The sequence below is a fragment of the Oncorhynchus tshawytscha genome, linkage group LG22 (genome assembly GCF_018296145.1).
Source record: "Oncorhynchus tshawytscha isolate Ot180627B linkage group LG22, Otsh_v2.0, whole genome shotgun sequence".
Taxonomy (NCBI): domain Eukaryota; kingdom Metazoa; phylum Chordata; class Actinopteri; order Salmoniformes; family Salmonidae; genus Oncorhynchus; species Oncorhynchus tshawytscha.
The window spans coordinates 32743970-32758620 of NC_056450.1; the positions used below are offsets into that span (position 1 = coordinate 32743970).

At 43.0% G+C, this 14651-nt stretch overlaps 1 protein-coding gene across 3 annotated transcripts; it reads right to left on the reverse strand.

Moving 5' to 3' along the window:
• Positions 1-947: 947 nt before the first annotated feature.
• On the reverse strand, positions 948-14043 carry LOC112222321 (glutathione hydrolase 7). Of its 3 annotated transcripts, none has more exons than XM_024385099.2 (15): positions 13896-14043; positions 11053-11614; positions 10536-10762; positions 10226-10377; positions 9950-10067; positions 9609-9676; positions 8391-8464; positions 8093-8286; positions 7330-7417; positions 7054-7181; positions 5206-5294; positions 4869-5021; positions 3572-3689; positions 3090-3327; positions 948-2946 (listed from the first exon to the last, which is right to left on the reverse strand). In XM_024385099.2, exons 2-15 carry the CDS (start codon positions 11270-11272, stop codon positions 2771-2773), a joined length of 2043 nt encoding a protein of 680 aa, XP_024240867.1. In that variant the 5' UTR covers positions 11273-11614; positions 13896-14043; the 3' UTR covers positions 948-2770. The 3 variants fall into 3 exon arrangements, with proteins under 3 accessions (XP_024240867.1, XP_024240868.1, XP_024240866.1); XM_024385100.2 differs by lacking the exon at positions 13896-14043 and adding an exon at positions 13760-13895; XM_024385098.2 differs by lacking the exon at positions 13896-14043 and adding an exon at positions 12060-12202.
• Positions 14044-14651: the final 608 nt, after the last annotated feature.

Consider the following 14651-nt stretch of genomic DNA (forward strand, 5'->3'; position numbering starts at 1 on the left):
GTTTCTCCTTTGCCAAAATAATCCTTCCACCTGACAGGTGTGGCATATCAAGAAGCGGATTAAACAGCATGATCGTTACACAGGTACACCTTGTGCTGGAGACAATAAAATGCCACTTAAAATTGTCACACAACAATGCTACAGATGTCTCAAGATTTGAAGGAGCATGACATTGGCATGCTGACTGCAAGAACGTCCACCAGAGCTGTTGCCAGAGATTTTAATGTTAATTTCTCTACCATAAGCCGCCTCCGTCGTTTCAGAGAATTTGGCAGCACGTTCAACCGGCCTCACAACGGCAGATCACGTGTAACCACGCCAGCTCAGGACCTCCACATCAGGCTTCTTTATCTGCAGGATTGTCTGAGACCTGCCACCCGGACAGCTAAGGGAACGGAGGAATATTTATGTCTGTAATCAAGCCTTTTAGTGTGGAAAGACTCATTCTGATTGGCTGGGCTGGGCTCAAAAGTTGGTGGCCCTATTCCCTCCCAGGCCCCCCCATGGCTGTGCCCCTGCCCAGTCATGTTAAATCCATAGATTCGGGCTTAAAACATTTATTTCAATTGAATGATTTCCTTATATGAACAGTAATTCAGTAAAATCATTGAAATTGTTGCGTTTATATTTTTGTTCAGTACAGCTCCCTTATTACTTATACTTTTTTATATTGAATTCAGCACTTGTGTAGGGCTTGCAAGTTAAGCATTTCACTGTACTTGTGCATGTGACAAATACATCCTGAACTTAAAAGATTTTCACTGGGTTCCCAGTTTATGACTTCTCACATTTGTTCAAAGTTTTAAATAATCTGAACCACATGTTTAAATGTGATATTGGTACACCCATTTGATTACCTTTATAGTTTATATTTTGATAATACATTTAATGACAGTTCAGTATGTCTAAAAATATAATTCATTTAAAAAAAACATAGTAACAGTAACTCCATCCTTATATACACATTTCTGTGTAAACATATTTATTCCATAACTGGGCCCTCCTATACAGTGTTTCTTCCAGTGTGAATTCTTACTTTTCAATACAAAGTACATAATGCGTAGCGTATACAAACAACCTTGTTACTGTGCAAACAAGTGGACGTTAAAATTTAAGACAAAGGAGAAGGAAAGGGAAATAGCATCACAGAAAACAGAGCCCATGTATAGGCCAGTCATCGCTCAACAAAAGAGAAAATAAAATATGCTTTTTATTTAATGCTTCATAATGGCATCAATGACTACTTATGTAACCAAGCAGTGTTTTATCATGGTTATTGGCATTTTGAAATTAGATTGAAAACAGCCACATCTATTGAGGTATTAGCACAATGGTCAGTTAATCAACTGAGGCTCTGGAGAAGAATTGGCCTGTGGAATACAAAGGGAGAGTCTTTTCATACGTGCTATAATAAATAGCCCATTGACACAGCAATATGGGCACAAAGACGTCTACTGTTTCACTAAAATACAATAATCATTCAATATATTAAAAAGTAAATCAGATAGCGCAAGTGTTGTCTCAAGCGAAAAAAACATCTGTGCAAATGACAAAGTATAAGCAAAATATGCTAATATAAATAGACAAAACCATTGTACGAGCAATTGTTCATAACCTGGTCACTCTGACCATTCATTCTAAAAATATCCTTTCTAAAAAAATGTTTGCAATAAGCTTTTAAACTACTCCCTTTCCAGTCATTACCCCTGAACACCTTAAATAATAATACATTATTTAAACCCATTAGTACTAGCAATAAATAACATTCAATATTGAAGTGAGGACGGACGACATTCACGTGAAGAGTAGTGTGCGGTATCCACTCTTTTTTGAGATAAGAATATGATCTCTATTCTTTACAAAATGGCATCTAGTAACCTAGTGATTGTTCGTAACAGGTTAGATATCTACAAGCTACTACACCTTTAGACTCAAGCCACAAGAATCCGATTGAGGACAGTCACTGACTCAGTCACTGACTCACTGCCCGTACAAATGCACACACAGTAAACAGGTGGTCTAAGCATAAATCAAGGTGTGTCAGTATGTGACCAGACAACTCCTGAGTGTTCACAAGGGAAGATAATGGAACTGAGCAGATCAAACCCATATGATTTTATATGCACTGGCATTCGCCGGCATTTTGAATGAGTGGAAGTATAACGACAGGCAGGGGGATGCTCAGCTAAGTTAAATGGGCCACTGAGGAGAATCTAGATGTAAGCATGCCATCTGTGTGTGTTATGTATGCAAAGGAATGAATGTGTGCGTATGTAGGATTGTGTGTGTGTGTGTGTGGTGGAAGGAGCCATTTCAGTTTCCGTCCTCTCAAGTGTGTGTGAGCATAGCCATATCCCAGTGGATTTACAGTGAAATGTGCCTGGCAAAAGACAACCGAAAACACACAGCATGCTACACCCCGTGTGAGTAGGAGGGTATAACCCGTTTCAAAGACTCATTACATATTTCTCCAGGACACCCAAAGACTGCTCCACGCCCCTCCATTTCCTACACCTCTACTCCTCTTCTTAATATCCCTTAGTATCCCTCCTTCATACCTATCCATAATAATTCTGTTTGTATCAGTCCCTTTGGGAATATCAGCCCTTTGGTGGAATATCAGCCCTTTCGAGCATCATTTTCCTCCAAAATACTGGCCTCATATATAGACATTTGTCCTTCATACTCCTCAAAACCCTCTGCTTCCCTTTTGGATCCCTCACCCCTACACCCCCTCCTGTCACTCACCCAACCCTGTCATAAAGGAAGGCTAGGGCATGTTCATGGACATGGTGAGGGCCGAGGCGTCTGCACTACGCGGGTCCTTCACCCCGATGATGAGGTCATTGGTCCTCCTGGTGCCCTCCACCAATGAGAGGACGTCTACCCTCTGCACCTGGTGACCTTTGAACTGCAGCACCTCCACATCCTCCTCCAGGAACTCAGCTGAAAGAGGGAAAGAAGTGAGGGAAGGAATAAAGATGAAAAACAAGTTTAGTGTTTAGACATACAGTATATGAATGGATATGTGATTATTTGTGGGTGAAACAGAGACAAAGTTAGAAACTATTTCTGAAGGCCATACTCACAGTCCACCAAGAGAGTGTCGGGTTGCAACTGTGGGTGGAGTCTACCATACGCCAAACTATCACTCAGGTTTTTACGAGAGGACAGGACATTCATCAACACCTGGGTGATGCCACTGAGGGCCCGGTCCCCGTTGGAGGATCCCAGGGCCACATAGGTGCCACACAAACCCAGGCGAGGCCTCACTGCCGTGGGCACCAGGAAGGACAGGGGCCTCTTACCAGGCTGGATGACATTATGCTGCAGACAGACAGCAGAGAGAGGGTTATTCATATCCCCAATAACTGGTGGTTTAGATCTAGGTTTCCCAAACTCAGTCCTGGCCTGGGTGCACGTTTTGGTTTTTGCCCTAGCACTACACAGCTGATTCAAATAATCAACCCATCATGAGGGGGGCAGGACCAAGTTTGGGAAACCCTGGTATTGATTGATTAAATCCAAGTCAAAGATAAAAACCAGTCCATTATATGACAGGCAGTGGTACCGGGTTCGGAGGCTGAGATGTCTGGGTCTTGTTGGACCATGAGAAGTCCAGGATCTGGCTGTTCAACAGGATCCCAGACGGTGTCACTATCCTACTGCCAAACGGACGGTTCAAGGAGCTAAAGGGAGATTGCAGAGATAACACCAACCGTCTTACAATCATCAAATATGTATAGTCAACAACTGCAATAACATTTACAGTAATAGATCAAACATATTACACAGTCCTCCTTTTCTGAACAAAGCATCTGAATACAATCATGACTATTTGGCTGATATTGGACCGAATCCTAACCCGAGTGACAGATAAGCAACTTGACTCAAACCCAATGGTGGAAAAAGTACCCAATTCTCATACTTGAGTAAAAGTAAAGATACCTTAATAGAAAATGACTCAAGTAAAAGTGAAAGTCACACAGTAAAATACTACTTGAGTAAAAGTATCTGGTTTTAAATGTATTTAAGTATTACAAGTACATGTAATCACTAAAATATACTTAAGTATCAAAAGTATAAATCATCTCAAATTCTTTATATTTTGCAAACCAGACGGCACGGTTTTCCTGTTTTTTTAATTTACGGAAAGCCAGGGGGACACTTTAACACTCAGACATCATTTACAAACTAAGCATTTGTGTTAAGTGAGTCTGCCAGATCAGAGGCAGTAGGGATGACCAGGGATGTCATTAGACATGTACTATTTACATTTTGAATGCTTAGCAGATCTTTTGGAAGTCAGGGAAAATGTATGGAGTAAAAAGTACATTATTTTCTTTAGTAATGTCGTGGAGTAAAAGTAAAAGTAATCAAAAATATAAATAGTAAAGTACAGATACCCCAAAAAACTACTTAAGAGGTACTTTAAAGTATTTTTACTTAAGTACTTCACTCCAAGGGATACTTTGGGATTTTGGCAACGAGGCCCTTTATCTACTGACCCAGAGTCAGATGAAGCCCTTTATCTACTGACCCAGAGTCAGATGAAGCCCTTTATCTACTGACCCAGAGTCAGATGAAGCCCTTTATCTACTTCCCCAGAGTCAGATGAAGCCCTTTATCTACTTCCCCAGAGTCAGATGAAGCCCTTTATCTACTTCCCCAGAGTCAGATGAAGCCCTTTATCTACTTCCCCAGAGTCAGATGAAGCCCTTTATCTACTTCCCCAGAGTCAGATGAACTCATCGATATCATTTTTATGTCTCTGTGTGCAGTATGAAGGAAGTTAGAGGTAGTTTTGAGAGCCAACGCTAACTAGCATTGACGCAATGACTGGAAGTCTATGGTATCTGCTAGCATACCTCATGACGGAGACAATGAAGTCGTCAGGCCCCATAACCATGACCTGACTGGCCACGGCACCCTCCTCCAGGGCGTACGAGGGTGTGTAGTGACCCGGGGGGAATGCCTGGGAATCATTGATCATCTGGCGGAGCAGCACTGCCTGGGACTTACTGGAGGACCACAGGTAGCAGGACAGGGGGGGGTCAAGGAATCAACAGGTTAGCCAGCTTTATGATGGTTCAAAATGGCACACGGGTCTGATGTTCACGCTTCACACTGATTCATGTCTCAATCATCTTATTTTGTTTGATCAAAGTGTCTAATGATGTATTGTGTTGATCAAGAAGAACCTACCTGAGCATCTGTGTGACCATGTCTGAGATGGAAGAGTCATACATAGGGTCTCCCAGCCCACTGGCCAGGGCCACAGCAATCTTCAGAGACTGGACAGAGACATTGGTAAGTGACAATGACAGAAGTAGCCATGCTTTACAGATACAGTACAGTTGTGGCCAAAAGTTTTGAGAATGACATATTAATTTCCACAGTTTGCTGCTTCAGTGTCTTTAGATATTTTTGTCAGATGTTACTATGGAATAATGAAGTATAATTACAAGCATTTCATAAATATCAAAGGCTTTTATTGACAATTACATGAAGTTGATGCAAAGAGTCAATATTTGCAGTGTTGACCCTTCTCTTTCAAGACTTCTGCAATCCGCCCTGGCATGCTGTCAATTAACTTCAGGGCCACATCCTGACTGATGGCAGCCCATTCTTGCATAATCAATGCTTGGAGTTTGTCAGAATTTGTGGGTTTTTGTTTGTCCACCCGCCTCTTGAGGATTTACCACAAGTTCTCAATGGGATTAAGGTCTGGGGAGATTCCTGGCCATGGACCCAAAATATCTATATTTTGTTCCCCGAGCTACTTAGTTATCACTTTTGCCTTGCGGCAAGGGGCTCCATCATGCTGGAAAAGGCATTGTTCGTCACCAAACTGTTCCTGGATGGTTGGGAGAAGTTGCTCTCGGAGGATGTGTTGGTGCCATTCTTTATTCATGGCTGTGTTCTTAGGCAAAATTGTGAGTGAGCTCAATCTCTTGGCCGAGAAGCAACCCCACACATGAATGATCTCAGGATGCTTTACTGTTTGCATGACACAGGACTGATGGTAGCGCTCACCTTGTCTTCTCCAGACAGACAAGCTTTTTTACGGATGCCCCAAACAATCGGAAAGGGGATTCATCAGAGAAAATGACTTTACCCCAGTCCTCAGCAGTCCAATCCCTGTACCTTTTGCAGAATATCAGTCTGTCCCTGATGTTTTTCCTGGAGAGAAGTGGCTTCTTTGCTGCCCTTCTTGACACCAGGCCATCCTCCAAAAGTCTTCGCCTCACGGTGCATGCAGATGCACTCACACCTGCCTGCTGCCATTCCTGAGCAGGCTCTGTACTGGTGGTGCCCCGATCCCGCAGCTGAATCAACTTTAGGAGACGGTCCTGGCGCTTGCTGGACTTTCTTGGGCGCACTGAAGCCTTCTTCACAACAATTGAACCGCTCTCCTTGAAGTTCTTGATGATCCGATTTAGGTTCAATCTTACTGGCAGCAATATCCTTGCCTGTGAAGCCCTTTTTGTGCAAAGCAATGATGACGGCACGTGTTTCCTTGCAGGTAACCATATTTGACAGAGGAAGAACAATGATTCCAAGCACCACCCTCCTTTTAAAGCTTCCAGTCTGTTATTCAAACTCAATCAGCATGACAGAGTGATCTCCAGCCTTGTCCTCGTCAACACTCACACCTGTGTTAACGAGAGAATCACTGACATGATGTCAGCTGGTCCGTTTGTGGCAGGGCTGAAATGCAGTGGAATTTTTTGGGGGGGATTCAGTTCATTTGCATGGCAAAGAGGGACTTTGCAATTAATTGCAATTCATCTGATCACTCTTCATAACATTCTGGAGTATATGCAAATTGCCATTATACAAACTGAGGCAGCAGACTTTGTGAATATTAATATTTGTATCATTCTCAAAACTTTTGGCCATGACTGTACATGCTGTAGACACCACAGTATACAGGGTTAACATTTACTATAGGATGCATGTAGTAATCAACAACCATTACGGATTAACTCAATGATCGGGTTGACAACCAAGTATTTTCATCAGTCATGTAAATGAAATCGGGCGAAGTACCTCAGCAATCCAGTGGTAGGTGCTGTTGCGCGGGACCTGGCTGGTGATGTTGTAGCCTTCCAGAATGTTCAGAGCTGTGATCAGAGCTGCTCCTGCACTGGGGGCTGGGGCTGCCATCACATGGTGCCCTACACAACATCAACAACAGAGAAATGGATGCATTTAGCCGCAAGGTTGCAGGTTCAAATATCACATCTGGCAAGAATTGGGAGCGAGGATGCATCATCGCAATATAATCGTGAAAAGATATTTGTTCAAAGGGAACCTTATATTTACCCTGATAGAAACTCTCGGCTGGCTGCTGTAGGACAGTGGTGTAATTCCCAAAGTCCTCCTCAGAGAGAACTCCTCCTCTGGCTTGCACCTGTTAGAAAATACATGATTAAAAACCTGATTATAAACTGGGTGGTTCGAGCCTTGAATGCTGATTGGCTGACAGACGTGGTATATCAGACCGTATACCAAGGGTATGACAAAACATGTATTTTTACTGCTCTCATTTATTTGTACTGCTCTAATTATGTTGGTAATCACCTTATAATAGCAATAAGGCACATCAGGGGTTTGAGGTATATGGCCAAAATACCGTGGCTAATGGCTGTTTTCAGGTACTCCGCGATGCATCGTGCTTAAGAACAGCCCTTAGACGTGGTATATTGGCCATATACCACACCCCCTTGGGCCTTATCGCTTAAATACATGAAACACATGATAATACCTTTCCATTCTGGCAAGAGTTGTGCTGATGGAGTAAAGCTGACTAGATCCCTATGAATAAGGAATAACCAAGAGACGTCACAAGAAGCCGTATCTTTTGGAGCAGGATGAAGTTACCCCTGTACACTGATCCAAGGACAGTGTTACGCTTACCCCTCCTAATGGTTAAGGTTAGGATTTAGAGAAGGTAAGCTGATCCTAGAGATGTCCCTAAGTGCTACGTCTACCCAGAGCATATATTTTAAAGTGGAGCCAATACAGTATTTATGAGTGCTTATACAATGCCAGAGGCTGACGCCTGGGAGACAGAGGAGCTGCTTACTGCGGCTGCCATTTCCTGGGTCAGGTTTCCACTGTAGAACTCTGCAATCCCATTGGCTGCCACAGCGTCCAAGATGGCGGCCAGGTCGGGTCGTCGGGAGAACAGGCCGGAGAGGGGAGGCTGACCATTGGGGAGAAACAGGGCACGGAAAGCCTCCGACACATTCTTGTCCTTGACCTTGGCCAGGGCCTCAGCTAGAGAGAAGGGGGGATACAGAGTAGGATGAAGTTGCCCCTAGACACTGATCTAAGGAGCACCGATGCATATGTTTAGCATAATATCAATTCCTCATGCTTACCCAGGTCATGTGTAACATTGAAACCACTTCTGGCCACATCTGCTGCCATGGTGACTACATCCTTCCAAGGCATTCTGTGAAAAAATGCAAAAATATCCATTTGGATTGTGTTATCATTACATTTTATGTCCTAAATGTCACACCCTGACTATAGTTTGCTTTGTATGTTTCTATGTTTTGGTTGGTCAGGGTGTGAGCTGGGTGGGCATTCTATGTTACATGTCTAGTTTGTCTAGTTCTATGTTTGGCCTGATATGGTTCTCAATCAGAGGCAGGTGTTCGTCATTGTCTCTGATTGGGAACCATATTTAGGTAGCCTGTTTGGTGTTGGTTTTTGTGGGTGATTGTCCTATGTGTCGTTGTTCCTGTCTCAGTGTTAGTTTATACAAGTATAGGCTGTTTTCGTTAACTTCTTTATTTTGTAGTGTTTGTTATTGATTCGTGTTTTACGTTCATTCATTAAACATGGATCGCAATCTACACGCTGCATTTTGGTCCGACTCTCCTTCACACCTAGAAAACCGTTACACTAAATCTGTAATCAAATATGGTTTAACAGACATTTGTATCCAAAGCCACTTACAGAGGTAGGATCTTAATTTGAGCCATTTTGCTACGGCAGAAAAATTATTCTACAGGAACAAGAAATGTGAATTATTATGTGAATGATAATTAAATGGACATTTCTGTAGCGGGTGATTAATTTTTTGCTAGAACAAATCAACTCTGAAATTTCAAAGTGGAAATGACAAACTTTAGAAGCGTTTTTAAGACTCAAATACACTATACGTTTGCATTTCCTGCTGTGTACAAAAATGATCAGCAAAAAAAGTGATCAAATTAAGTTCCAACATTTGTGCATAGCTATATTTAGTGTATGAAGACAACATTGTAATCAAACCCACAGCTTTGTTCAATGCTGCACCCCACTCCTCCAACTGAGCCACGATAATGACCATGTATCACTGGAGTAATTATAGCTCCACTGTACAGGAGATGGACTAAGAGTCCCCTTGTTCAAGGCTGATACAGAGAATAACACTCTACTCCTGATTAACCCAATCAAAGACTCTGGACTGTCTGTGTGCGCTAAACTGGAGCAAGCAGACATCCAGAGCCTATTAAACCTTGTGGAATTTAACTGGGGCTAGTGAGCTTCAATGCTCTAAGACAAAGTGACTTCATCAGTGATAAAAAGCCATGGAGACTTCACTTTACCTTCCGTAAAGCTGGTGGGCCTGGTGCATACCACTGAGCATGCCCGGAACTCCAACCATCAGGCCAGGCTGGAACAGAGATAGTGAACATTTCCCGTGACTACAAATACCAGAACTCCAGGCCGACACAACACTTGACCTTTAGCTGTAGACTAAGGCCGTGTTCGAGAGCATCATAAAGACTGCCGGCGACTGCCGACTGACTGATCTACAAATCACCTTGCATCATAAGTAACGACTCAATATTTTTTGTAGATCAGACATGTCAGTCACAATTTACCCATGGTACATTACGGTTTAGATGCTCTCAAGCATGGCCTGAGGTTATGATGAGACTCTTACCTTGAGCTCCAGGTTGGTCTGTAACATGTCCTCCAGGATGGCAGAGGGCGCTGTCTCACTGAAGTCTATGACCCTGCTCTCGTTCCTACGGATGTCATGCACTAGCATCACGCCTCCACTGCAAATAACAAAGACCAGTGTTGTTCAACAGCAATAAGCACATCCTCTTCTTGCAGATCTAGGGGGACATAACTCACACTTTGATTAGGATCCACCTAATCCCATTGACTATCTATTGCTGGTGATGACCTGCTGGTGTGACGTGGGAAGACTCACCCGCCGATGCCGGAGGTGTGTGGGTGTATGATGCCCAGGCAGAGAGCAGCAGCGATGGCAGCATCCACACTGGAGCCTTGCTTCTCCAGGGCCTCGAAGCCCAGAGATGTACACTGGGCCACGTCAGTCACCACCGCCCCCTGGTTAAAGATCTGACACACAGGGAAGAGGAGAGGGAATACACTTAGATTGGGGGAGGGAATGAGGGTGGAGAGAGGATGGGAGAGGATGGAGAGACAGAGAGATGGGTCGAGGGTAAAGAGAGGAAGATGGGCGGAAGGCAGACACACACACACACACACATACACACCTGTGGGTCTCCGAAGTAGATCTGCATGATGAGAGCAATAGTGACTCCTGTGGCAAAGGTGAGGCAGGCTGTGATGATGACAGTGAGGCCATCTCTCTGGCAGGCACAGCCCTCCGCTAAGGGGTCTCTGGTGGTCTCCCGCAGGGGTGTGATGTCATGGCTGGCCAGGTCAGAGGCGGAGGACGGGAGACGCTGTAGACGGGCTGACTTCAGAAACAGGTCTGGGTCTGGAACATTGAGGTCAGAGGTCAATGCAATTCAGGAAGTGTTTAATGGGCATGAAGGGAAATAGGCAGGCAGCAGTTGCCAGAATAAGTACAACCAGACCCATATATTTATATCTAAATACTGTATATGGCTCTGAGTACAACAACATATTGAACATCATACATGACTGTCTGGCAGACAAGGAAGGTAAAGGAGATGTCACTGCTATGACAGTGTTATCTAGACCTTATAACTGATGGTTTGGTTAATCACCACCTTATTGTCTGCTATGTATCCACCGATCTCTTACCTGTGTCTTGCTCGCTAAGGAAGTTGTCGTCATCTTTTCGTGATTTGATAGTGTTTTCCCCGGAAACCACATCATCCTCGGGTAACCGGGGGAAGCTGGTAATGCTCATGTAGTCCACCGGTGAGTAGGCACTTCCCAGGGTCGTCTCCAGGCTCGGGTCTTTCTCCGTCATGGTGCCGCTGGAGTACCCAGCCACGGCATCGTTGGCAGGGTTATACATGGCGATGGTTCAGTTAAGACAACTAATGAATAGAGGAGTCAGCGCAACCTGAGCTCTTCTCTCTTGTTAACTTACAGCATCCACTGATGATGTTGTTTAGCAGACTTCTGGATGAATTGTCTTCAGTTTTGCCTTTTGACTTCACATGAGGTAGCCATGTAGCCTTAACCTGGTGTGTTAAAATGTTGCAATTAGTTATGCTATTGGTCTGCAATAATACACTTGTTATTGGTCCGTTGTAACAATGTTGCACTTGATCCGTAACATTGTTGTCTGGCTCCCTCTAGGTCTAGGAGGTGATGCGGCAATTATTCATAGCCTATCCGATTCCATTCGTAAGACCTGTGGAAAGATCAAACGCATCGAATATCATTCATAGTTGAAAATAAAGCCAACACCACATGCATAACTTAATAGATTGAGTATTAAAACAGTAGGCCACATACATAGCTCCCTATGAATATTAGGCTACCAATAGTCTTTGCTTCCACCGTGAAAGTGGTCGTGAAACACATCAGCTATATGCGGCAAATATCTACCTAGGCCTACAACCACAAAACCCGCGTAATGTGGTTATTAGATCAAATGTGTCAGAATTGATCGCGTCAGCTGCTCCCTGAGAGGGTTGTTGTTATCTCCTTGTTGATTTTCCAGGCTACTCTTCGAGATGCAACCTACATAGGCTACAGCCTACACGGCTGGCTTCCATAAATTGACGCATCGCTAAGGTTGCCCCCCTTTGCGACGGAATATTCTTTGCAGTAAAACAAAATTGTGAAATTCTTACCATTTGAGACAGACAACTGTATTCAAGCATCAACCAATTCAGATAGGACGTTCTTGTAGAATTTATAATGGAAGGAAGGAAGAACATTAGGGCTTTCCTGTAGCCATCTCCAGATAGAGAGCAGGGGCGTATTCATTACGCAGTCAATATAAAAACGTTATACAAACGTTATGTTGCAATACGTTTCCTAAACGTTTTTTTTTAAACGGAAGCGAACGAAACGGGGCGGGAACTACCTGAATTCGTCCAATAGAAACTCTCATTTTTGTTGCAAAACGTTGCAACTGTTTGGACTAATCATTACACCCAATATGTGCTATCAGAGAGGAAGAAGCGAGATGGGTTTACTTCGCCTAAAATCTGTTCACGAAAATAAGACTATGGAGTGAGGCATTTTTTGTGGAGGTCACTAGTCAGGTTTCCGTCCAATCAAATAAATTGTGATTTGAATTGGCGACACATTTTCGAGTTAGCACCTTGCAGATACTGTAGGCTCTGCAGGTAGGCTAGTCTACATGATGTGATTACTATGGGTAAGAGCAAGAATATTTGTAATTGTCAAACGGCAGTAATTGTCAAACAGCATTAATAAACATGTCACCAGAATAAGACCCTCGATATTTTTGGGAAAGGAGCATCAAGCTCATCACCGTGCACTTTCACCACCATGTGAAGTTTATCATATTTATTTCATATGTAGCCTAATAAACGGCAAGGTTTGACGAGTCTTAGTGAGTGGACCACAAACTATGTCATGGTGGGTCTCCAAGTTTACTGATCAGAGGCGCAACTCGCAACTTGCGTTTAAGAAGTGGGGGTGGGGGGCATAATTTATTATTATTATTATTTTAAAATGTATCCAGCAGGATAAACACTCTAAACAGCCTACCCCACCGCTCTGAGGCATCCGCATTGGTCCTAAAGCAGACCGTTGCATCGTTTTGTATCACATTCCAATGATAAAACTGGGGGGGACAGAAATGCCATTTCAGAACTGTCCCCAGAGAAAGTTGCGCCCCAGCTTCACATGATAGTTATTATATCAATATTTGAGCCTAATGGCGTTTCCACCATCCTTTCTCACATAATTAATTTTACCAAAGATCTCCCACATGTCAAACGAACAAATGATCTGTCTGCAATTATAAAATTGTACGGTAACTTGCTGTTTCGATCACAGCTGTCATTTTTTAATAGGCTACAGTATATATTTTTTTACTCACATAAAAACTGGATGGAAACGTAGTTATTGAGTGTTAAATTTGGTCAACAAAAATGTAATTGCTCAATTGATATGTGAGGCTTATTTGTTACAAATGTACTGATATAGCCTAAATTGACGCACATGACATTTTAGCAACTTTGAAAAATACTACTTTATATCAGAGTTGTGCCAATCGTTACCATGCTCATCTGCCCTCTCATTGGCTAGAATGGTCCCACCTGATCTCGCCTTCTCCTACCTGCCTTCCATCTTTGAGGACGTGTATTTCCAATGTTAAATAAAATCGGTCACTCAGTTATCTTGTCACTATAATAGATGATCTTCGGTGATATGTAAAATCAGTGACATAACGATAGGAAATGGTCACATGGTCACCACTGAAGGTAAGCCTACAGGTCACACAATGAGATGTGGTAGCCCACAGTTGTTGATCCTAAAATACAATATGGTCTCACCTTGAGACGGCAGGACTCACCTGCAATCAAACTGTTGGAATCTTACAGTCGGTGAACAAACACAGATCTCGTTGAAAACGTAACATGTAGGTATATTTACATGTAGCCTACAACACCCCATAAAAAACATAAATAGGTATCTGGTTTAGCATTTACCTGAGACTGTGCTTCCTGAAGGGGAAGTGGTGTTGTCTCATTACTGGAGTTGCAGAACAAGTTTTAGTAGGGCGTGCTGTAGCAGATTACTGAAAGGATAGGAAACCTGAGGTTGGACAGACCGCCTCTCTCTCTCTCTCTCTCTGTTTATAGGCTACACCACCCTGCAGCTCAAGGAAATAGAATTAGGGCCACTTTCCACTACACTACTTTGATGACACAAACTAGGCCCAGGAGAGATACTTGTGTAAAGACACAAGTATCAAATATCTCTTTAAGAGACATCAACATCACATACCCTCCTCTGAGTGGTACAGTGTAAAGACAAAGGCTCCTGAAAAATTACCTTAATACCAGTAGTCAGCATTTTTGCTCTCTTTGCCAAATTGAAAATGAAAGGCTTTTAAAATATCCACACGTGTGAATTATAGCATTAATCAAGTGTGCAAACTATGTGCAATATGGTTTAGATGAGAAGCTCTTGTATAATTTAAATTGCTATCCTTATTTTGTTAGTCTATATACTATGGTACTTACGGTATGCTTGTGGGTCTGTGTGTTTATGTGCAAGTGTTTGTGTGTGTGTATGTGAGTGTGTATGTGTATTTTAACCCTGCTAGGTCATACAATGTGTCAGCTGCTCAAAAACCCATACTTATTTTTCCCCCCACAAGATTTAAAACTGGGACGTTCTTGGAGTGGCTGTTGTTTCTGTGTGTATTCCTGTACTGTCTTCCCCATTGCCCACCCATTTGT

Excerpts from the sequence above, each read along its gene's own strand:
- LOC112222321 (XM_024385099.2), bottom strand. The coding sequence starts at position 11,272 with ATGTATAACCCTGCCAACGATGCCGTGGCTGGGTACTCCAGCGGCACC. Across the intron at positions 8,287-8,390 it reads CAATGTTACACATGACCTGG|CTGAGGCCCTGGCCAAGGTC; the intron begins GTAAGCATGAGG and ends CCTTCTCTCTAG. Across the intron at positions 7,182-7,329 it reads AGCCGAGAGTTTCTATCAGG|GGCACCATGTGATGGCAGCC; the intron begins GTAAATATAAGG and ends GATGTTGTGTAG.